Genomic DNA, 21,689 nt, shown 5'->3' with positions numbered 1-21,689 from the left:
ACAATGAATGAAATCATGCAGATACAGGTCGAGAGCTTCACTTAATGTTCACATCAAACGTTAGAATGAAGAAAAGGTGTGATCTCTGGGACTTTAACTGTGACATGGTTGTTGGTGTCAGAGGGGCAGGTTATTTCTGAAGCTGATGATCAGCTTCCAGTCCATAGCCAATAGCAAGAATCTGAGGCTATTATGGGCACAGCTGAAGACTGGACCAGATGATTAAAGTAGTCAGCTGACAGGAGTGGGACCAGCTTGATGTTTTGTACACGCTGAGATGCTTTTATGCTCAGAGTTAAGACACTCTGTGTATTTTTTTTTTTTTAGACCTCTCTGTGTAAACTCTAGAATGTCACAAATTCAGATGTCACATTTATTCATTTAGTTGCACTGCACTGCTGCCATATGATTTGCATAATTAATAACTGCACAGATGCACTGGTGTTAATAATAAAGCAAACAATGAGTGTATACTGTACAACATAAGTGGTCAGTCCTAGAAGTTAGAAATGTCAAAAAAAATAAGAATAAAAAAAACAAACGAAGTAATGGATTTTCAAACCACATTTCAAATAATTTCACCCCAGTACATATTTGGAAACAAACATTTGAATTTTCCATGCCTATTTAGAAGTTTTTAAATATGAATCCCTAAAACACATTGAAAAAAAACTGTTTAATTGTAAGGAATAATGAGACATTGGTGAAAACAGTGACATGGATTACAATTGGAAAACCAGATAAATGGACATCAAGAGAAATAATTATAATATGTCCCATTCACTGGCAGAAACTGGTCAATAAATGTAGTTTTCAAAGCCACATGATCCAGTCCTTTAACGTTTGTCCTTCCTGCCATATCTTTCATATCAATCAGAATTCGGATATTGTTTCGCTGGAAACATATGATTCATGTGATGCCTGAAGCTTTCATCATGTAGCAGTTCAATGAACTCTTGTGAACACATTGTTTGAGATTGAGACACCCTGTGTACATATTCCTTTCAAGCATCATCAAAATATAAGTTTAAGAACAGAAAGAATTGACTTTTGTCAAGAAAGTATCCATTAAGCAAGTTTTACCTTGTTACCTTTTTAAGGTGACAAATCATGATTATAACTATAAATATATACACTATAAAAAGTACAGATCAGAAATGTGTGTTCTCTCTATATGGTTCTGCCAAACCAATTTCACTGGTAGGTTTCAGATCCAGCTGCTGAAGTTCTCTGCTGCACAAACACAGAGGCTCCAGGCTGTGTTTGACCCTCAGCCATTCCAAGTCTTTGTGCTGCCAGTAGAGGACTGGTGCCCATCTGCAGCGGCATGGTGTACACACCAGTATCAGACTGAGCTGTGCCAAAACCAATGCCCCCATGCTGTGGGGCAGGTCCTTCTCTCCTCCTGCCATTGCGCTGAGTGTAGATAGCCTGTGTGCTATTAAATTGTGCAGCTTGTGCCATCAGGCAGGCCTGCAGCTTGCGCTTGGCTCTCCAGCGGGCCACCCGGAGCCGGGTCTTTTCCCTGCGTTCCTTCACCAGATCAGCCAGAAGAGCCTGTGGCAGCGTCCGCTCAAGCTCTCGCCGTCGGGTCTCGCTGCGTTTACGCACTTCTATACGTTTGCGCTTGTAATCCTCATACAGCATCAGGTCTTTACAGAACGGATGCATAAGCCTTTGTGTATCTGCCACAGCTAACTGGGACTCAGAATCTGAAAGCAGATTGAAAAAAACAGCAATGTGTAAGCAGGTTTCTTTACAAACATAAAAGACTATCACTATTCTCACTCCATAATGTAGTGTGATTGATGTAAATTTATAAATAAACCTGTGTTAAATACCTTTATATATATATATATGTCTGTATAAAAAGACCAAAAAACAGATAGATACACTAAATGTTCAGACATCATGGATTTATTTTGAACAGAACCAAAATGAATTTATCAATTTCACATTGTTAAAATATATTTTTAGTTCTTAATGAGATTCAGTTCAAGTTAAATATACAGTTAGAATGACGTAAAAATATGAATAACTATATACATAATGACAATATACAAATCATTACCATTAACCGATCATTAACTTAAGTGTTTTAAGAGCTAAACAGTGATCCATTTTGAATTTTTGCTTTTCTTCTTTGCCGTTGCTTTGATGCCGCCCATCTCTGCTGCAGCTTTATTCTCTTATCCATGGGGAGTTGTTTACTGGACTTGATATCTCCACTGGCTTTTCTTTCCTGGTACCTAAAAAAAAGCTCACATTTTAAATCCTGAGAATTTGTAAAAAGAGGTAATCCAGAACATCTGATTAAACAAATGAAGAAATGGTGAACCTTCGCCGTCTTGCCTCCAGCATGGCCTTCTTCTTTGCAGGATCAGCATTGACTTTCTCTCTGTATTTCTTGCACTTCTCTGCTTTGCTGATTTGCTTGTCTACAAATATCCAGGTAAAGAAAATGTTATTTACAACTCATGTTAGGCATATTTTTTATTTTTTAACATACTATATATATATTTTTTGAAACACTGTAAAAATAAGATTGACTGCAAAGACACTCACCTTTTTTTCTGATCCTGAGCTCCATAAATGGCACGTTTACACGGGGACCTCAAACCAGTAAGAGTCTTCAAGTCAGTACTCATTTATAGATGAAGGATTTACATCACATTTATAGTTTAAGGACATAATCTCACAAGCCATACTTTTTTTGCAAGAGAACCTCATACTTTTTGTCAATAAACGCAGTTACAGACAGAGGTCATCTGACCTCAGACAACCCACCCAACACCTTTCTCCTGACGTCTGTCTGCAAACATGTACATACACTCATTAGACACTTTATTAGGAGCCACCTATATACCTCATTTAAGTAATTATCCAGCAGCTTCAGGTAATGCTCACAGTATACATTACAATGGGACGAAAATATGATCTCAGTGATTTTGACCGTGGCATAATTTATTGTACCAGAAGAGCCGGTTTTATTATTATGGAAATTTTCTCTTGTTTTTTTCATACAAAGCAGCCAAAATAGCCAGTAAGCTGCAGTTCTGTGGATGAAAACACCTTGCTGATGAGAGAAATTATAGGAGAATGACTACTGTTTCAAGCTCACATAAATGCCTCAGTAACTCAGAAACCACTCACGATTGTGGTGAGCAGTGGAGCACCTCAGAATGCACAACACGTTTAACCATGAGGCAGATGTGCTATATGAGCAGAAGACCACATCAGGTTCGAATTCTGTCCACTAAGAACAGAAACCTGAGGCTGTAATGGGCACAAGCTGGAAACTGTATAAGTGAAGACAGAAAAAATGTAGCCAGGTCTGATGAATCTTTACCTTCTACTGAGGCATACAGATAATAGTCAGAATTTGGAGAATGAATCCATGAGCCCAATCTGCCTTGTGTCAACAGTCCAGGCTGGTGGAGGTGGTATATAATGGTGTGGAGTATATTTTCTTGGCACATTTTGGGACCATTAATATCAATCAATTATATAATCAAGGACCAGAATCTCAAAGGAATGTTTCCAACATCTTGTCAAATAACATGTCCATAACATGAAGAAGGCTCTGGGAGACCCTAAGTGCTCACAGAGACGTATAGCGCCTTTAATATTCTGAAGTTTATGGCCAGGAAAGTTTAAAAAAAAAAAAACAGATTGATACACAGTGGCTAAAAAGTGACCTGATTCTATTTTGTAATGAATAGGACCTAAAAATCTGTATTTTAAACTAAATTTAAGATTTAATCTTCTCAAACTTTTTTTTACTTGAACAGATTTATTTGAAAGAATGTGTGTGTGTGTGTGTGTGTGTGTGTGTGTGAGTGAGAGAGAGAGAGAGAGTGTGAGAGAGAGAGAGAGAGAGAAGCAAAGAGAAAATGGTAAGAAATGTGAAAAGCCTGTAATCTGTCAGTCTGTCTAAACCCTGTGAAGTTAAAGATAATTGTACTGATGATCAGCACTATATCCTTTGGTTTTATGGAAACAGTTCACACAGTTGACACACTACAAAATGAAAACCATAACTATGATAAATCGTAAATAGCAGAAGTTAAAAACATTATTTTGATTAGACTCACTATCTTAACAGCAGACAAAGCCAAACCAAAGTAGGTTTTAATTTGATTTACTGATTAGATGGGAAATGATAGAACAATCAATTCCAACTCACATGTGCTTGGATCCACACCCAGGAAGGCCGGTTCAGTGACTGAAGGTATCTGGATACACTGTTGAGTCACTGGCAGCTCTATGGTCATTCCTGCTCCAGACAAATGCTGATGCAGCTCAATTCTGGGAAGCTCAGAAGTGGATGGCTCCGCTTGTTCCTCCTTCACCTTGATTTCTACCTCAGCTTCCTCCTCTTTGATCTGTAAAACAGGTTCTCTGCAGTCTGCCACAGCAGAGTTCAGTGCCTCGTTTGTACGAACCACAGGCTGAATGTTCGGGTCCGCTATCTCTCTGGGTTCAGTTTCTGTGGATGTTTGAGGTGTTTGACCCCAAAGAGGATTGATGCTCTCTAGTATGGTGATGCTGGAGTTCTCCACTGAAAATGAAAAATAGCTATTACAATTCTTCACATTTTATTTTACTCAGTAAATGTAACACATTAACAGTTTTTGTGTCATAAAGGTACCTACTGCTTGTAAACTCTATGACTTCCTAATGCAACATAACACAAAATATATGAATTTTGCAGCATCAAATGGACCCACAGCTCACAGTCACAATTTTATCCACCAGCATATTTAACATTCTAAATGTGTGTGATGTTGAATAATAGAGTTCAGGTCATAGACACAAAAACTGCTTCCTAAATTTGCTCAGACACTAAAAGGCTTTTTATTCAGTATCTTATTAATATCAGCAAACAGCACCAATAGATCCCTACTGATTATTATACAATTAATGATACACGTTTCATTTCCTTTACCTTTTAGATGTACTTTTATTCCTGGCACCTCCTCATTGTAAATTTCAGCATTTTGGCAGCTCTCAGTAGGGACTGCTTCATGGATCACTTTATGAGTTTTTGACACAGGCAGAGCTGCAGGAGTCGTGTCGGAGTTTTGGGGTTTGAGAGCAAGTGTGAGAGGTTCAGTACAGGGTGAGCCAGTGTTTGAGGTGCGTCTTCTGGGTAGCACCCCATGATCTGCTGTAATCTGATGAGCTCTGTTCGTGTCCAGTGATCCGGCTGTGTGTCTGGTCGGGTCCAGTTGACCGGCTGTATCCAGCGGACCAGCTGTGTGTCTGGATGGGTCCAGCGGACCAGCTGTGTGTCTGGTCGTGTCCAGCGGACCAGGTGGGTGTCTGGATGGGTCCAGCGGGCCAGCTGTGTGTCTGGTCGTGTCCAGCGGACCAGCTGGGTGTCTGGTCGTGTCCAGCAGACCAGCTGGGTGTCTGGTCGTGTCCAGCAGACCAGGTGGGTGTCTGGACGTGTCCAGCGGACCAGGTGGATGTCTGGACGTGTCCAGTTGCCTGGGCGTGTCCAGTTGACCAGCTGGGTGTCTGGTCGTGTCCAGTTGCCTGGGTGTGTCCAGTTGACCAGCAGGGTGTCTGGTCGTGTCCAGTTGCCTGGGTGTGTCCAGTGGACCAGCTGTGTGTCTGGTCGTGTCCAGTGGACCAGCTGTGTGTCTGGTCGTGTCCAGTTGACCAGCTGTGTGTCTGGTCGGGTCCAGTTGCCTGGTCGTGTCCAATGGACCAGCTGTGTTCATCTGACCCAGTGTTTGTCTGTGTGTTGCAAAAGCATGTCGGTCATCTTTACTGTTTAGTGAATGAACATATTTCTGTCTCAGGATCTTCATCTGACACCGAGTGGACTCTAACATCTTCCTGATGTCCTCGTTCTCCTTCTCTTTGGCCGTCATTTCCCTCCGGAGCTGCTCGAACTTCAGGCTCATCACCCGGATCATCTCCCCCAACACCGTCTCCACCGCCGTGTTCACGGCCTTCTCAATCACCACCCCCATCTGACCCCTCATCAGAGAAATGGTCAAATTCACGTCCATTGTCGACACGGTTCGACTGGCGTGTAGTTTTAGTTCATCATCAGCGGTAACAACAGTCGGATGTTAGCTAGCTAGCTAACGGTAGCTAGCTTCAGCTCGACATAACGGCTTGTTAGCAACATTAGCTAACCGCTATTTATTACCAAAAACAGGATACTTTATCTAATCCTTTCTTTACGTCTTATTTATTGTTCACACAACAATAGACACTTTAAAATAACAATAAGTAGTAAATGACTCACTGTACAGCAAACCACCTATTGTCTAACATCGTAAGAAAACAAAACAAAGGTCTAACGCTACCTAGGGCCGTATCCCAAACCGCGTCCAATTTAATAAACAAGTGCACTATTCTAAGAGTAAAAGCCTTATTTTCGAAATTACAGAGTGCACCTACATAGGGCACGTGATCCCAAATGAGACTGGACGTATACTCAGACTAGATTTCCGCTTCCCTTTTACGCTGATACGCAGCTATTTGCTGCAAAAAGTGTTGCACTGCCACCTATAGGTCAGTGCGTGTATCGTTGGTTCATCTGTCACGAGGGCACCACGCTGATAAGTTATTGTGGTCTAAAACTTACAGTACATGCATTTATATGTAGTTTAATATGTTTAGTATGTTAATACACGACATGAAATTTAAAAGGTGAAGCAGGTCGGATGTGGTAGCTCAATGGTTAGGGTGTTCAACTACTGATCGGAAGGTCATTGATTCGAATCCCAGCTCCACCAAGTTGAGCAAGGCCCTCAATTGTTCAGGTGTATAAACTGAAAAAAATGTGTCACTCTGGATAAGAGTGTCTACTAAATGCTGTAAATGTAATCAAAAAGTGCAGTCGGGATCCAGATAACCGTTATGAATTTATTTTTCTCGTGATTTTAGTGCTTTTGTGTACATTTGCATTAGCGACCTCTAGTGGTGACATGAGAAACACCAGTAAACCTGTTCTACACTTTAGCGACCTCTAGTGGTGACGTGAGAAACACCAGTAAACCTGTTCTACTGTAAATAACAGCACTGTATGTAAAATCCGACCCCTCCAAAAAAAAGGAATAAATTCCTGATGTAAACCATGTCAGAATTCTTGAAACACGATTTTATTATTGTCTGAATGCTATCTTTAGTTAATATTATCCGAAGATATATTTCTGTATGATATTAGGGTGTTTACTGCTAATCAGGAATAAAGTCTGTAAGATGAATTATATTAAAATTGAAGTTTTATTGGAGTAATTACAGATCAAATCAGGAGTTAAACATTCAGTGCTATTAACTGTGTAGTCAATCAAACAGGACAATAAGAGATTATGAACCTTTGAAACTTTGACATTTTGATCAATTAAAAACATGGAGAGTTAAAACAAAAGATGTCATTTTCCAAACTTTTTAACACATCTAGACATAAAGATCAGAAATAAAAGCTGACATTTTGATCTGTCGTATTTTATCTTATAAATCTATTATCTTTTGATCTTAAAACCTTGCAGTTTCAATACTTTTGTAGGTGGCTATCAGTATATACAGTACTGTAAGCTTCTCAGGGATAAATGCCATTGCAATGAGTGGGTGAAGCTTAAAGCCTTCAAACTTTACTAAACAAACACTTTCCTATTTTTCAAAATTGTATTACTACAGTTTAAGAGAAGACATGAACACGTATGACATTAAAGTAGCACTTATTTTTTTCCTTTTTAAAAAATAAAAAATTCCATGTGCTATATTTCCTCCCAACAGATTTTAGCCTCATGGTTAAATTAATGTGTGTTCTAATGAACCAGTATTAATGTATTTATTAATAAAGACTTCAAACTAAATGTAAATGAACAAAATAGTTTTTGCTATTTGCAGTGGCTTGCAAAATCCAGTGGCTTAACCCTACAGAGAAAAGTATCTACTGGTTTAAAAACAAAATCAGTAAAGAACATTAAAACAGATATTCTAATTAAAATAAAGGATATATACTCTTTGCATTCCACCAGATTCTACATTTTTACAAAGGTTTTACTTTTTAAATGGGAAAACTGAGGGAAATTTGTGGGACTCCACACAGAAACAACAAAAAAATAATTCACCAAACGTTTAGTAAATATCTAAAGTTCAAAAAAGATTTTCTTGAACACCTCCAGGGTCGGGGTTCGATTCCCGTCTCCGCCTTGTGTGTGTGGAGTTTGCATGTTCTCCCCATGCCTCGGGGGTTTCCTCCGGGTACTCCGGTTTCCTCCCCTGGTCCAAAGCATGCATGCAGGCTCCCCGTGACCCGAGGTAGTTCGGATAAGCGGTAGAAGATGAATGAATGAATGTGTCCAAAACATTCAAAATGATGCTTTGGACTATTTTATCTATTTTTATCTGCTTCTACATCTTGTTTGAGTAATAAAGTGATACATCTAATAGCCAGTAGGTGGCAGTAAACCCTCTCCAATCACAATTTATGTCTGAAAAGGCCCTCTATTCCCTGCACTCTCTCACTCACTCACTCATCTTCTACCGCTTATCCGAACTACCTCGGGTCACGGGGAGCCTGTGCCTATCTCAGGCATCATTGGGCATCAAGGCAGGATACACCCTGGATGGAGTGCCAACCCATCGCAGGGCACACACACACTCTCATTCACTCACGCAATCACACACTACGGACAATTTTCCAGAGATGCCAATCAACCTACCTTGCATGTCTTTGGACCGGGGGAGGAAACCGGAGTACCCGGAGGAAACCCCCGAGGCACGGGGAGAACATGCAAACTCCACACACACAAGGCGGAGGTGGGAATCGAACCCCGACCCTGGAGGTGTGAGGCGAACGTGCTAACCACTAAGCCACCGTGCCCCCCTTATTATTATTATTCTTATTATTATTATTATTATTATTATTATTGTTAAATGCCATTAACATGCAGTCATAGAAATGCCAGAAGACCAGTAAAGTTTACATGTAAATTTTCTATAGGAATTATTCTAATCATGATGTAATATTCTTTGTTTATCACCAAAGTCAAACAGTACATTAAGTAAGCAAAGATAGAATTTACATTATAGTTTTATAGTTTCATTATAGTTTTACATTATAGAATGAGGTCTTGTCTTATTGAGCTCACATTATGCATTTTGGCAAATGTTCATTTCACCATAAGTGGTGCAGATGTGGGTAGAATTTACTGTAGATTATTCATTCCATTGTTTCTGGATGTGATGAGCAAATCTGATAAAAGTATGCAGCTGCAAGCTACTTTCATGAGCCTGCTTTATTTTCTCCTCACATCCCAACTTAAATGTCAACTCAAATGACTCCTACTACAATCATATCTAAATGTAATGCCAATCACAATATCTGTTATGTGGGTTAATTTGAACAATTGTTTTATGCCTGTACTCAGAGTCTGCTTTTTGCATCAAAAAGATAACTGGGTTCTTCCAGCCCAAACCAGTCCATTAGCCAATAATGAAAGTTACAGCTCCAGTTTCTTTTCCAGTGCCAGTTTCCATTTTTTTTTCATCCAAATTTACCTGTAAACATGTTTCTTGCTTTGCATGCCTCGAACTGTTTAACAACACAATGTAGATAGAGATGAATTCAGTAAAAACGTACACTCTAAAAGTTCAAAAGTTTACATGAGGCACCCATGAATCTACATCACACATCTCTGGTGGAATCCTTAAAGTTTCTACATAGAACCCTACCACAGAGTGTTTCCTGTCAAAACATGGTTCAACTAGACCATTGTTTCTCGCCTTCCTTTTATAAACAGCTAGAAACAATAACCAGCTGTGGAAGTCTTTTAAAATGTAAAAATTCAGTGTTTTTAGTAGCATTTAGGTTTGTATGTCGTTTAGGTTGTATGAAAGAAGGTATCTTTCAAACAATGTGATATCAGTTGTTTCATATGTTTGCTGCTTAAAATTCCAGCACTTTTTCCAAAATTCCAACATTTTTTGTGTCCCTGGTTGATCCTGCTTGGTTTTGTCTTTAAAAACCCCTTTGCACATAGTTGAAAAATCATACTGAAAGGAATATAAGAAAACCCTCGGGTGCAGTTTACACAGAATTTATCTATATGAGAAATCTGATTTTTTAATACTTCATCACATACTGTATATCTGTGTAACAGACTAATTTATGTCTAACAAAGAACATCTCCTTTTATGCTTAATTCATGTTAAAAGGCTGGCTAGAGCAATGAACAGTGATGAGACTGGATGCACTATTTAAAGTGCTGAGATATACAGATTTGTCTGCTGAGAGATTATTGAAAAGGATGTGGTTGAGAAAACATGCTTACTCAATTAGTCAACATTTTCTGTTTACAGCAGTAGCTATCAGGCATAACGATTTGTGTACTAGAAATTTATAGCATACCCGATTTCTCAGACCATCAAATACTATTGTTTGCATTTAAAAAAGAGGCGTCAATATTTGAAGACAGGCATTGAAAGGGGTTTTGTGTGAACAAAGTGAATCAGGTATTTTAAACTAAAGTGTAAAGAAAAAAGTTTCAATTTGAGACAATTTCACAATGGAGATTGGAAGGAATTCACACATTTCTTAAGTTGTAAAGAAGAAACAGTTGAATTTAATTACAGAAATGCCAACTACATCAGCTATACCATTTGTGGACACCTGACCGCCATGCGTCTATGCGCTTGAGGGACATCCCCTAATACATTTAGTCTTTGCTGTTGTAAGAAGTTTCACTCTACTGGGAAGGCTTTCTACTAGATCTTGGAGCGTGGCTTTCATCCAAAAGATCATTAGTGAGGTCATGTGCTGATGTTAGGATAGAAGGCCAGGGGGAATCAAGGATCCGGTTCATCCTGAAGGTGTTCAGTTGGGTTGAATGGGTCTGGATTCCATTTCACAGATGTTCTTCCACACTTGGCAAACCATGTCTTCCAGGACCTCACTTTGAGCGCAGGAACATTTACGTCTTAGAACAGATTTGGGCTTCTTAGTTCCCGTGAAGGGAAACTGTTATGCTACAGCATACAAAGACATTCAAGACTTCACACTCTATAAGCACATATACTGTATGTGTGGTGGCCAGGTGTCCATATAGTAATTAGTTAAATATAGCAGTTTGAAAGATTAACAAGCCAAAGTTATAACAGATAAATGCACTCATTGCTACGATTATTGCACAGCATACATTCATTTATGCTACTTTTGGCACAATTACTGAATAATTCAGTCAAATTACTGATGTGATTAACTACATCTTGTCTTTTAAAAACAGAATAGATATCAACAGCTGTTGTGATTATAGAAACTGTTCTGTGTTCATCCTGAGAGAAAATGCTCATGCTGAACATCATTCCATAACACTGGGTACTGTTTGACTTAATAGTATAACTTGTAAAAGAGTAATGATTTCTCTGGGTTCTTACAGTATATCAGTCTGGTTCCTCTCAAATCTCCTGGCTCATTAGGGATCTAAATCTACAGTCATTACAGTGACACTCTCAATGCTTTTTATACTGAACGTCTATGAGAAATGTCCAAATGTAATATATAGCATTGTTGTATAAACAATATCAGCCTAGAATCAAGATAGTGAAGGTACAAGCATAAGGTACAGCAAGAATATGTTTGAAAAATGTGCTATTTGGCTAGAATAAGGATGATACCATATTTTAATATGTTATGTTAATTATTTGATAGATTTAACCTTTGCCTTTACTGCTATACAAATAGTGCAGCAATGTCTTAAACATATGGATTACACTGTGCTGTTCTTTTCCTTATTCAGGTGAATACTATGTCTACTACAGCTTCATTTCTGTGTTAAAAATCCAAGTCATTGTACGGATCAGACAGTAGAGCCCACAGGATTCAGGCGAGAGTTGTGGTTAACGTCTCTGATGGGTTGTACTTGTTGATGCACCTCACGCATGTACATGTATTCTTCGTTCTTGTCTGATACGTGTCCTTTCACTTTCTTCTGAAATAGGTTAACAGGTTATGAGTAGTACTCAACATTTGTACTCAAGGAGATAATAACAGTTGCATTTACTTCAAATATCACACACTTCTTAGAAAAGGTCTTCCTCTAAATGGGTACTTCTTTTGAAGGATTTGCTACTAACGTTTCCTCTCCTGTGTGTTTAAGAAGGACTGTATGTAGAACTGAACACATAAAACATTCTCATTCTTAGGCACTCCAGGAAGAGGACTGCTTACCCCTTAGCAATGTAATTACACAGAAAAAGAATGTATGAAAGTGTGTCTCTTACCTTGGGTTTAACACACTTTTTCTGCAGATAAAGACAATACAAAAGCACATTATGTATGTCACTATAATTCTTACACCAAGTTAATGCTGGCGTAATGGCACTTTTTTGTATATTTTGCCATGTCACATTAAGAGCTTGGGGCTAACTGGACATCAATGAGTTATAAAGTCTACAACAATTAAAGTTAAATCGTGTATGTCTCTCCACATGTGATCGCTCATGTGATCACATGATCTAAAGAGAAGACTGATCAACAAAATATACAGTAGGTCACAATGGTTTTTAATCCAAATGAACAAATTACTCATATCTGTATAACACTTTTTTATTTTTAGGGTCTTAATAAATATGCATGTTTCTCTCTGTTAGGGAAGACTGAAGACTCTTGCCATGAATATTAAATAAACATTTCCACATAAACAGAAACCTTTACCATATTAATATGTATAGGATTTTCTTTGTTGAAAAATCAATTTTCTTTGTTTTAAATCAATTTATTATTAATTGATTATGTGCCACTTTCACCATACAGGTTCCTGTTACTATACAAACAATAATGTATTAGAATGAGTGCATTAATTTAAACATGTGAACCAACAGAATGTCTGTCAGTGCTACTGTTATTCAAAATGATTTAACACTTAATTAATATTAACAATCAAATTCAATAATTAAATAAAATTATAAAATCTAAAATACTGCATACACCATCAAGAATTTTTTTCCAGTTGAAAACACCACCTCGCCTGAGATAGGCACAGGCTCCCTGTGACCCGAGAAGTTCAGATAAGCGGTAGAAAATGAATGAATGAATGAAAACACCACCTTAGCATAGAGTGGAAACGTAAGTATTCTGAAGAACAGAGGCATTTCCTCTAAAGCATGTATACGTTTCTTACCTGCATTGGAACATAGGTTATTTGAAGTTCTTTTGAAATCCTGATCTACAGAAAAGGACAAGAGGGATATAGTCAGCCTGTTTGTTTTGTAAATCACATAAACGTATATGTACAAATTATCCTTGGTTAGCAAGCAGTTCAGGGACCAATAAAAGCTCACAGGAGCAAATAATTTACTCATCAGAATAAATCAGACTAATGTCTTACCCTTAGTTTGATATAAACAACAGTTATAATCAGACTGTAGAAACACAGCAGAAGTGCAGTTCCAAGCAGAAGCCAGATGAGATATCCAGTTACAGCAGATTGACTGTAATCATTGCCCATTTCCATGTCCTTGATTGTTTGATGGTTAGTAGGTATCAATGGGGGACAATCACATCCTTCAAAACATAATACAAAGGACATTTTAATCTCTTGGCTTCTATAAACCTTATTAGACATTAAAATAATTCAAGGATACAATGAGTAAAACTTCCATAAACTTGTGTGCAATTTATAAATAAGAAATACTACAAAACAAGGTGTGCTGCTATTAAAAAAATCAGTGACAGGCTTTAACGATTGTGTTTTTTAAACACATCCTGAGGTGCTTTATTCCTCTTGACCAAATGACATGCTGTTTACACTGTTCTGCATACATGAGTTCATAGATGCCCTCCATTGGCTAGTGGTTCTAATGGTTCTGTTGCACCATTTGGGAGCCCTACTAATGATTATGTGTTAATGGTTATTCGTGTATATTTTAACTTGTAAGAATATGTCTGTCAAACAAGTATATATAGATTATATATGTAAACATATGTACAGCATGTAATATATAAAAATCAAATCAAATCAATGAACGGGTTGTTACTATAGAAGCAAGCTAAAGCATGGTAATATCTGTGATTTGAGATATAGATGGCATCACACATTAAAATATGTTTCCTTTAGCAACTGACAGTTTATTTCCCAAACATAGCTCATATTTCTCACCTGGGACCAACCTAATTTTTTCTCCCTTTCTCAGCTGGATGGGGAGTGGGGAAGTTCTATAAACCATGCAATGACACGGAAGTCCTTTTTGCTCAGCAGTCATTCTCAGTGTGAAATTGAACTGGTTTCCTTGTTTTATCCCTTCACATGCTGTGTTGTTTTGGTCGTTGACGCACACCTTCTGGTCGTTAATTAACACATCGGCATGTATAGTCCAGTCTTCCAATGCATTATGTTGGCATATGATATTGACTGTGTTGTTATCATTGAAATTGTTCTGCAATAATGTCCACACCTCAAATCCAGTACATACTTAAAAAAAAAAAAAAAAGGAGAGATAAATTAGATAACTTAAATTAGCTCATCTACACATTTCTCTATTATCCTACAGTAGTATTGCTAAAAATAACTGGGTTGGGACAATGTCATTTAGAAGACACCCTTATTCTATTGACTTGCATTTTATTTATACAACTCAGTGACAGCTTGGTGGACCTGGGATTCAATCTCATGGCCTTCTGATAAGTAGTCTAACACCTTAACCACTAGGCTTAATCACATCCCTGTCATGAATCAGTGCTACGACTAAAATGTTAGCCATTAGAAATTATATTAGAAATGGAAATAAATTAGAAATAAGAAATGGAAATAAGGATGAAAATGTAATTAGGCTTTTATTCATTCATTCATTCATCTTCTACCGCTTATCCGAACTACCTCGGGTCACGGGGAGCCTGTGCCTATCTCAGGCATCATTGGGCATCAAGGCAGGATACACCCTGGACGGAGTGCCAACCCATCGCAGGGCTAATTAGGCTTTTAGTGATCTTTTAAATGTGCTCATGAAAATTTAAACATGATCAAGGCTACAAACACAAAATATACAACAAGATATAAACACATAAATCTATGTATGAACAAATGTTACTGAAATGTTTTACTCTCAGCAGGATTTCACTCTCTTTTGAAAAATAATAACATAATAAATGTTAAAGTTTTGATTAGCTGCTGCTCATAATGTAGAGTTTTACATATAGTTTAATTGAGTGTTTTGTATTAACATAAGCTAATAGAGCAGATTAAAGAGAAAGAAATAAATATAATATTTGAGTTACTTACCATTTTGAAGTGCCAGAGAAAGGATGAGAAGAGTAAAAGCTCTGTCAGACATGTCAACCCACTGTGTGATGAGGATGCTTTACAGCTTTCCACCCTCACTGTGTATTTTGTAAGGTGGAAAAAAAAAAACAGGAAATGACTAGCAAGATTTCAAAACAAGATGTCAACTACATTATAGTGCCTTGTAAGTAGATAACAATTGTCAAAATGAACTTAATGGATGCTAGTTTAGTCTACATGGATTATATTTACCAGTATATTTATAGCGTTCTGAGGATCTCATGTGTTTAATTACAATTTCCATTTCATTTTCCCTATTCTGCCTCGAAGCTGATCAGGTGAGTGGGTGTTTCTTGAAAAAGGTTTGAAACACACAAACAGAAGGTTTCCTTACAAGCACCCACACTTTTCATATTCTACCAAGTGAAAGGTTTTTTAGGTTGAGTTATTGGGCCACACTGATCTGCATAGTCTCAAAGTATAGCTCTCAACACAACTAAACAGTTCATTATTCATTATATGAGTTGGTAAGTGTTAGGGACAGGTTTGTATTAGACATCAGATTTTCTTGTGCTTTTTGGATTTATCTTATTGTTTTTTAATTGATTAAATGGATATTTATAACTTGTTAGATTATTGGTGTAAGATGGATTTAGAGTGAGAAAAACATTTAACAAACAGATAAATTAAAGTTTTTGGTCAAAATAGTTTAAATACGATGAGTAGGGGTAGAAGATTTCCGCTGTGGCAAAACTAGACAAGGCAGGGCAGAACCAAACAGAAAATATGAAATTATTTTAAAGTTGGAAGATATCACTGGTATAACAGTTGACTAGATGTTTCACATCTGGGAAAAATATGGCGTAATTAAAAAAATAACCTGTTTACTTACCAGGGAACAACCCCAAACCCTACCATAACATAGCCTAACCAAATGGTATACTTAAAATAGTAATAGATCCATTGGTAGGGTACTATTTTGATATGTTATTTTAGTATACTGTAGCTTATTTGTTTTGAGAACCACAGAGCACATCTACCCATAATCAAATCCCTACCCCTATGGAATTAAAAACATTTTATTGTCTAGTAAGGTGCTTCTTTTATGTCACCTTTAATTACCAATCTGAGTAATAATAGAGTGTCTAGAGTGGCACATCATTAAAGGGACCAACTGTCCAGCCAGTCTACAGGCCATGGCTATAATATCTATCGCCCAGTGGAACAGTTAGACTAAGGACGAAATAGTACAGTAGAACATGCACTGGGTACAGCAGAGCTAAAATGGGTGTCTCTAAAATGGTCTTTAACTCATTAACCATAAAATCTTTAATTCATGTTTGCTAAATGTAGTTACTGAATTATAGAGTGTACTTATTTATTCTACCTGTTTTATGATAGTTGGTGTACTTTTGGGGGAAAATGATTACAGTATATATCGAATCCTGTTTGTTTGTAGATGATTGTGAGGATCGAACTGTTATTTAGGCCCTGATAAATAACAATACAGATTTGAAGGACAGTATGTACTGTATATTGAATATGAGACATTATTAGTGCCAAGACATACAGTCCTCTCATATATTTTACAGCTTTTGGATTGTAATAAAAATATTGTGTCCGTTGCAGAAATTGGGATGCATTTCTTTGATATTAAGTCCACAATGTTTCATTGTGTATTATTTTGTACGAGGTGAAATTTCTGTCCTTTAGTTATAGCAGTTTCACTTCTTACTGGTTAATTCATGATTAAATGGCATGTTGACAGTGTGATTTGTGTTCAACAACTAATTTACTTTTTAACATAGAAACCTAAATTGCTGTGGTTGGATATTGACATGTGAATTTCTTTTGTAGTGTCCCAATTGTGGTCAGGATGTTCATGGTTCAAACAAGTGTATATAGGACTGAAAAATATTGTCCACCACATATTTTGTTAAATGTGCAGTGGTTTTCTGTAATCTAAGACCTCATATATGCTAGTACATCCTGTTTTTCAGATGAAAGGTACAAAAATGATGAGGCACACAAAAGTATGAATGTGTGTGATTTCTGTCATGTCTGTATAAACTAAAAGATAACAACTGATTATGCCAAACTGAGAGATCGCAGATAACGAATCTAAGATAGAAAATGGAGTTGCGAAAATAAAAGTGTGTCTTTATTAAAAATAATTTTGTATCAGTCATATTTAATGGACTGGGATAAAATTTCATTATAATTTACTTTATTTTTTGCTGTTAAGGCTCAATACCAGCAGCAGCTTATGACCATAGATTCTGGTGATGCAGGGTGATATTTAACAACCTCAAACAAAATTAGGTTGCGCGGCTGTCACGATTAACTATATAGGTCACAATCTACTGGAAAATGCCCTGACCATTGTCCTAAACCCTGAACATAGGTTAGGTTTATTAATTCTCCAAAGGACATCTATTAATGCTTGTAGCAGTTACTGGTGTGTGTATTAATAACTCTATGGATGAATTGCTGGGTTGTGAATGACTAGAAAGCAAATCAGTAGAACACTGATATGTAGTAGAATGCTTTTATATTTGTTAAATTGCTGATATGTATGGTGGGGTTCAGTTCTACCTACCCTTATGGACAAGCCATAGTTGGCCAGAAGTAAGGAAAATATCATTTGCAAAAAACTTATGCTTTGATACTAAAATGTACAGTTTCTGTGTTTTTTGTTTCTTCCTCTTACTGAACAGAAGTTTCCTTTCATCAAGTCTTTTATTCAGGCCCAAGAAGAGCATTTAGATACACATTTAATATATTCAGGCTTGTGAGATTTAACTGAATTGGTTCTCTAACTTATACCTCACTTTTATATTTTACTTTGATTGACAGACACATTAAAATCTTCAGTTCACTTAACATACCTAATAGTTTCTGCATATGTACTTTTGAAATGTGCTGATATCTCAACACTTATTACTCATTACATCTGTTGGACCCCATATGGAACAAAAAAACCATGACTAATAACTAAGAAATCCTGTTGTAATGTAAAACTGTTTTATTATAATGTGCACTATTTGCAGTTTCTTCTAAAAATGACCTTAATTCTATAATAAAAATTTTAATTCTTTAATATGGTTATGTTCTCTGAAACTTGCTTTGAGGTTAAAAACATCTTCGATTACCCATATAGCCTGACTGGATTTGCACAGAAGATAAGATCTCTGTTAACTTCTATTCAACAGTGAATAAAAATCATATGTTATATCTGTTGCTCTTATGCTTTATGTTGCCTTGTTAGATGATTTATGATGCAGGTGCTCCTAATGTTTTGTCAGAACTTGCAAATTGAACATTCATAGTGTTTCATGTAAATCATACATACTGAAAATGATACAGGATGTGCCACATAAATGTTGTAGGTAACTCTTATTTTCCTATGATGACATGAGTCGGCATTGCTAAACTGAAATCATTCCTATCACTGAGACTCAGCGTTCAACTGAATCAAATAACCACACAGAGAAAAACAGACTAGGGTTACTAGTCTGAGTCAAATTTTCTTTCAGTACCAACTCGAGAGAAGTCATTTATGATGTAATGAATATATCTGGTGGTTAATTCTTACAGGAAACAGAGACATTGTTTTTTTTTTTTTTTTTTACAGATTTTTATTGACTGAGTGACATTGTGTACACTTCCATAGGAAACATGTAATGTTTCTTTTCCACTGAAAATTAGAAAGAAATTTGCACAGGAAGCTCTGCAACAAGCTGACATATTTATCTGCCTTCAGATAAAAAAGGAAATAGTGATATTTTATTACTATTATAGTATAAGAGTATAATTCTTTGGTAATGCAGGAACAAATGAATATCACTGATAAGTATAGTACATATCACCAAAAGTTACTGTAATTGCCTTTCTGTGTAATTGTTTGTGTCAGGTGTTTGGAGTTCCGTTGCTTCAAGATCATTTTCATCACCTGGGAATAAAAAGTAACATTTGATGATTATCACATAAAAAAACTTTGGTCTAGAAAATTGTAGAGTGCCTCTGGATGTTTTCCCCTTTTCATTTAGAAAACCTCTTACACTTTCTGATATCCCAACCTTAACCCCAGACCTTTGATGTTTGATTTTCTTTCTTGTTTGATTTATTATTGTTACAGAAATTGTAAGGTGATTTATAAAGTGTTATTCTAATTTTTATTATTGTAGTAATAGTAGAAGTGGTAGTAGCAAAAGTAGTCTAAAGAAGGTATAATATACCTGCAGAATGAGGGTGATGGTGGTGGTTATGAGAATAGCATAGAGCACAATGTTGGGAAATGAAAGGGTTTGGTCATATTTGTTCTCGGGGATTTCCTGAATCCTAGCTTGTATGTGTTGAGGGGGACAGTCTGGGCTCTCTGGAAAGGAAAAATAGATTATTCATTACATCAAATAAACTTGAATTCGTTAAAGACATTTTGAAGATAAAAAGGTTTTAATGGCTAGAAACTTTTACCAAATGGAAAAAGTTTCGGAGCAAAATACTATAGAGAGATCAAAGCTCTATCAAAGCAGACACAGAGCTACTGACGTCAAGAAGAAGCTTTATTTTGGTAGTGTTTTGAATCCAGTATGAGGTTCGGGGAGGCCCCGTTTCCATTGAATGAACCACAAGATTAAGAAGGCAAATTGTGTTTATCTTTGGCTCCCTCTAGAGTCCTGACAAGGTGTTTTGCTGTCCGTCTTTACAGACTTTACACTACATTAATTCTTGGTTATGTTGTTAGGTACACCTACACTGACCTATCTGTCTCAGCTGGGTCTGCTTTTACTAAGCAAACCTATAAAAAAAACACTATAGGTCAATGTTAAAAACCTAGCTATGAAGTGTTCAGTCATATGTGCCATTCTTAAATGTTCAGTAGTAAGTTTAGAAGATTTAAACACTCATACATAACCATGTCTTACTGCTACTCGACAGTGCTGCCAATTACAGGAATTTACAAGTATAAAGTGACCACAGAGTATATACACATACAATATTAAAGGAAAATGTAAGTCAAATTCTACCAATTTGTCTACATACTACTTTTTTTCTTCAGTGACTTAAACTTCACTTCCAAAAAGCCAGTAAAATTAATTATTTAAGCATTTTGTTTATAATATATGCCAAAGGTTCAGGTAAGATTAAGTATTTTATAGTTATATACAAATAAAGTAGGTTAGCAGGTAAATGTATGGACAAGCATTAATATAGAGTGAGATCAATAAAGAGAAATAGAATGCAAGACTTAGCAGCATCTCTTACCTTGTACATACACCAGCGTGCCATTCCCAAACTTGCCAACATACGGTGGTGGGAAAAGCAAATCTATTTTGCATCGATAAATATCAGTGTCCTTTCCCCTCAAGCCGAAGATGGTCAGGTCCACTTGGCCTTTGCTTACATTACCTCTGCAGAAGACTTCACCATTTGTCTCTATGTGAGGATCTGATATATTGACAAAGGCACTGCAGATCCTTTGTTCCCCATATTGTCCTTTATATACAGACACTCTCATTTCTTCTGGCTGATTCTTAGCGTTAATTGTGCAATGAAAAGACACTTGTCCCTGTACCCCAACGGCAAAGTATGGCTGAGAAACACTGAATGCTGGAGAAACAGAGAAAAAGATAATTATCAGTAAATTTCAAAATATTTCTAATAAAATGCCATAGGTAGTTCTATAGGTAGTACTCACCATGCCCCAGTGGCAAGCCCACGATCAGTGTGATAACAAAGGCAATCATTGTGTAACACTGGTGGTATTTCCCATTGTCTTTTTATGTAGAAAATCTTCAAACTATTGTGGAAACCTTTGTGACATCATGACTGTGGCAGGAAACCTCAAGCTGACGGTAATCGTCTGTATAAAGTGCTCATTTTTTACATTTGCATGACAAACGTGATGCAAGTTTACAGCTAACTGGTGGAAAAACATTGAACGAGCAATTGCAAAAAGCACTATATCAGCAAAATTTACAAACCTAACTGAACTGTTCTGTGCTTAACTCAAAATGAAACTCTGATAGCTAAGAATGGAAAGAGTAATGTGGTATTTCTTTGAAATTGTTGTGCTAAATCATGAAATTAAGGATTCTGAGCCACAACGTTTACGTACTTTTTTCAGAACATTATTTTGATGGAATAAATGTGACCAGATGATATATTATATATGAGTTATATTATTACATGTACAAGTACATTTACGCTTAAATCTTAGCAAATAACGATGTCTAGAATCAAAACAATTATTATTATTATTATTATTATTATTATTATTATTATTATTATTATTATTATTATTATTATTATTATTATTATTATTATATTAATATTAGAATATACGGTTATATATTATTAATAATACTAAGTCATATACTAAGTTATATATTTCTGTGCATTTTCTGCAGATATAAAGTAACAGTACAGCACTGTGGC

The 21,689-nt window shown here is 36.6% G+C and overlaps 3 protein-coding genes across 5 annotated transcripts; all 3 read right to left on the bottom strand.

Annotated features, from left to right (window-relative positions):
• Positions 1 to 661: 661 nt before the first annotated feature.
• Positions 662 to 6,354, bottom strand: si:ch211-67e16.4 (histone acetyltransferase p300). Of its 2 annotated transcripts, XM_060876740.1 has the most exons (6): positions 4,949 to 6,354; positions 4,187 to 4,561; positions 2,566 to 2,613; positions 2,339 to 2,438; positions 2,072 to 2,249; positions 1,580 to 1,712 (listed from the first exon to the last, which is right to left on the bottom strand). In XM_060876740.1, exons 1-5 carry the CDS (start codon positions 6,021 to 6,023, stop codon positions 2,099 to 2,101), a joined length of 1,749 nt encoding a protein of 582 aa, XP_060732723.1. In that variant the 5' UTR covers positions 6,024 to 6,354; the 3' UTR covers positions 1,580 to 1,712; positions 2,072 to 2,098. The 2 variants fall into 2 exon arrangements, with proteins under 2 accessions (XP_060732722.1, XP_060732723.1); XM_060876739.1 differs by lacking the exons at positions 2,072 to 2,249; positions 2,339 to 2,438; positions 2,566 to 2,613 and having other exon boundaries at positions 662 to 1,712; positions 4,949 to 6,352.
• A 4,218-nt stretch (positions 6,355 to 10,572) lies between these two features.
• On the bottom strand, positions 10,573 to 15,519 carry si:ch211-67e16.3 (uncharacterized). 2 transcript variants are annotated; one of them, XM_060876732.1, is made up of 7 exons: positions 15,501 to 15,519; positions 15,249 to 15,346; positions 14,130 to 14,441; positions 13,359 to 13,534; positions 13,152 to 13,196; positions 12,253 to 12,273; positions 10,573 to 11,960 (listed from the first exon to the last, which is right to left on the bottom strand). In XM_060876732.1, exons 2-7 carry the CDS (start codon positions 15,298 to 15,300, stop codon positions 11,829 to 11,831), a joined length of 738 nt encoding a protein of 245 aa, XP_060732715.1. In that variant the 5' UTR covers positions 15,301 to 15,346; positions 15,501 to 15,519; the 3' UTR covers positions 10,573 to 11,828. The 2 variants fall into 2 exon arrangements, with proteins under 2 accessions (XP_060732715.1, XP_060732716.1); XM_060876733.1 differs by lacking the exon at positions 15,501 to 15,519 and having other exon boundaries at positions 10,573 to 11,957; positions 15,249 to 15,365.
• A 3,463-nt stretch (positions 15,520 to 18,982) lies between these two features.
• Positions 18,983 to 21,074, bottom strand: cd28 (CD28 molecule). Its single transcript, XM_060877358.1, has 4 exons — positions 20,950 to 21,074; positions 20,517 to 20,861; positions 19,487 to 19,626; positions 18,983 to 19,200 (listed from the first exon to the last, which is right to left on the bottom strand). The coding sequence occupies exons 1-4, from the start codon at positions 20,996 to 20,998 to the stop codon at positions 19,114 to 19,116; spliced, it is 621 nt and encodes a 206-aa protein (XP_060733341.1). The 5' UTR covers positions 20,999 to 21,074; the 3' UTR covers positions 18,983 to 19,113.
• Positions 21,075 to 21,689: the final 615 nt, after the last annotated feature.

This window comes from Tachysurus vachellii, chromosome 8 (assembly GCF_030014155.1).
Source record: "Tachysurus vachellii isolate PV-2020 chromosome 8, HZAU_Pvac_v1, whole genome shotgun sequence".
Lineage (NCBI taxonomy): Eukaryota > Metazoa > Chordata > Actinopteri > Siluriformes > Bagridae > Tachysurus > Tachysurus vachellii.
The sequence above is the reverse complement of the archived record's forward strand: the minus strand, read 5'-3'. Positions and strand labels throughout refer to the sequence as shown.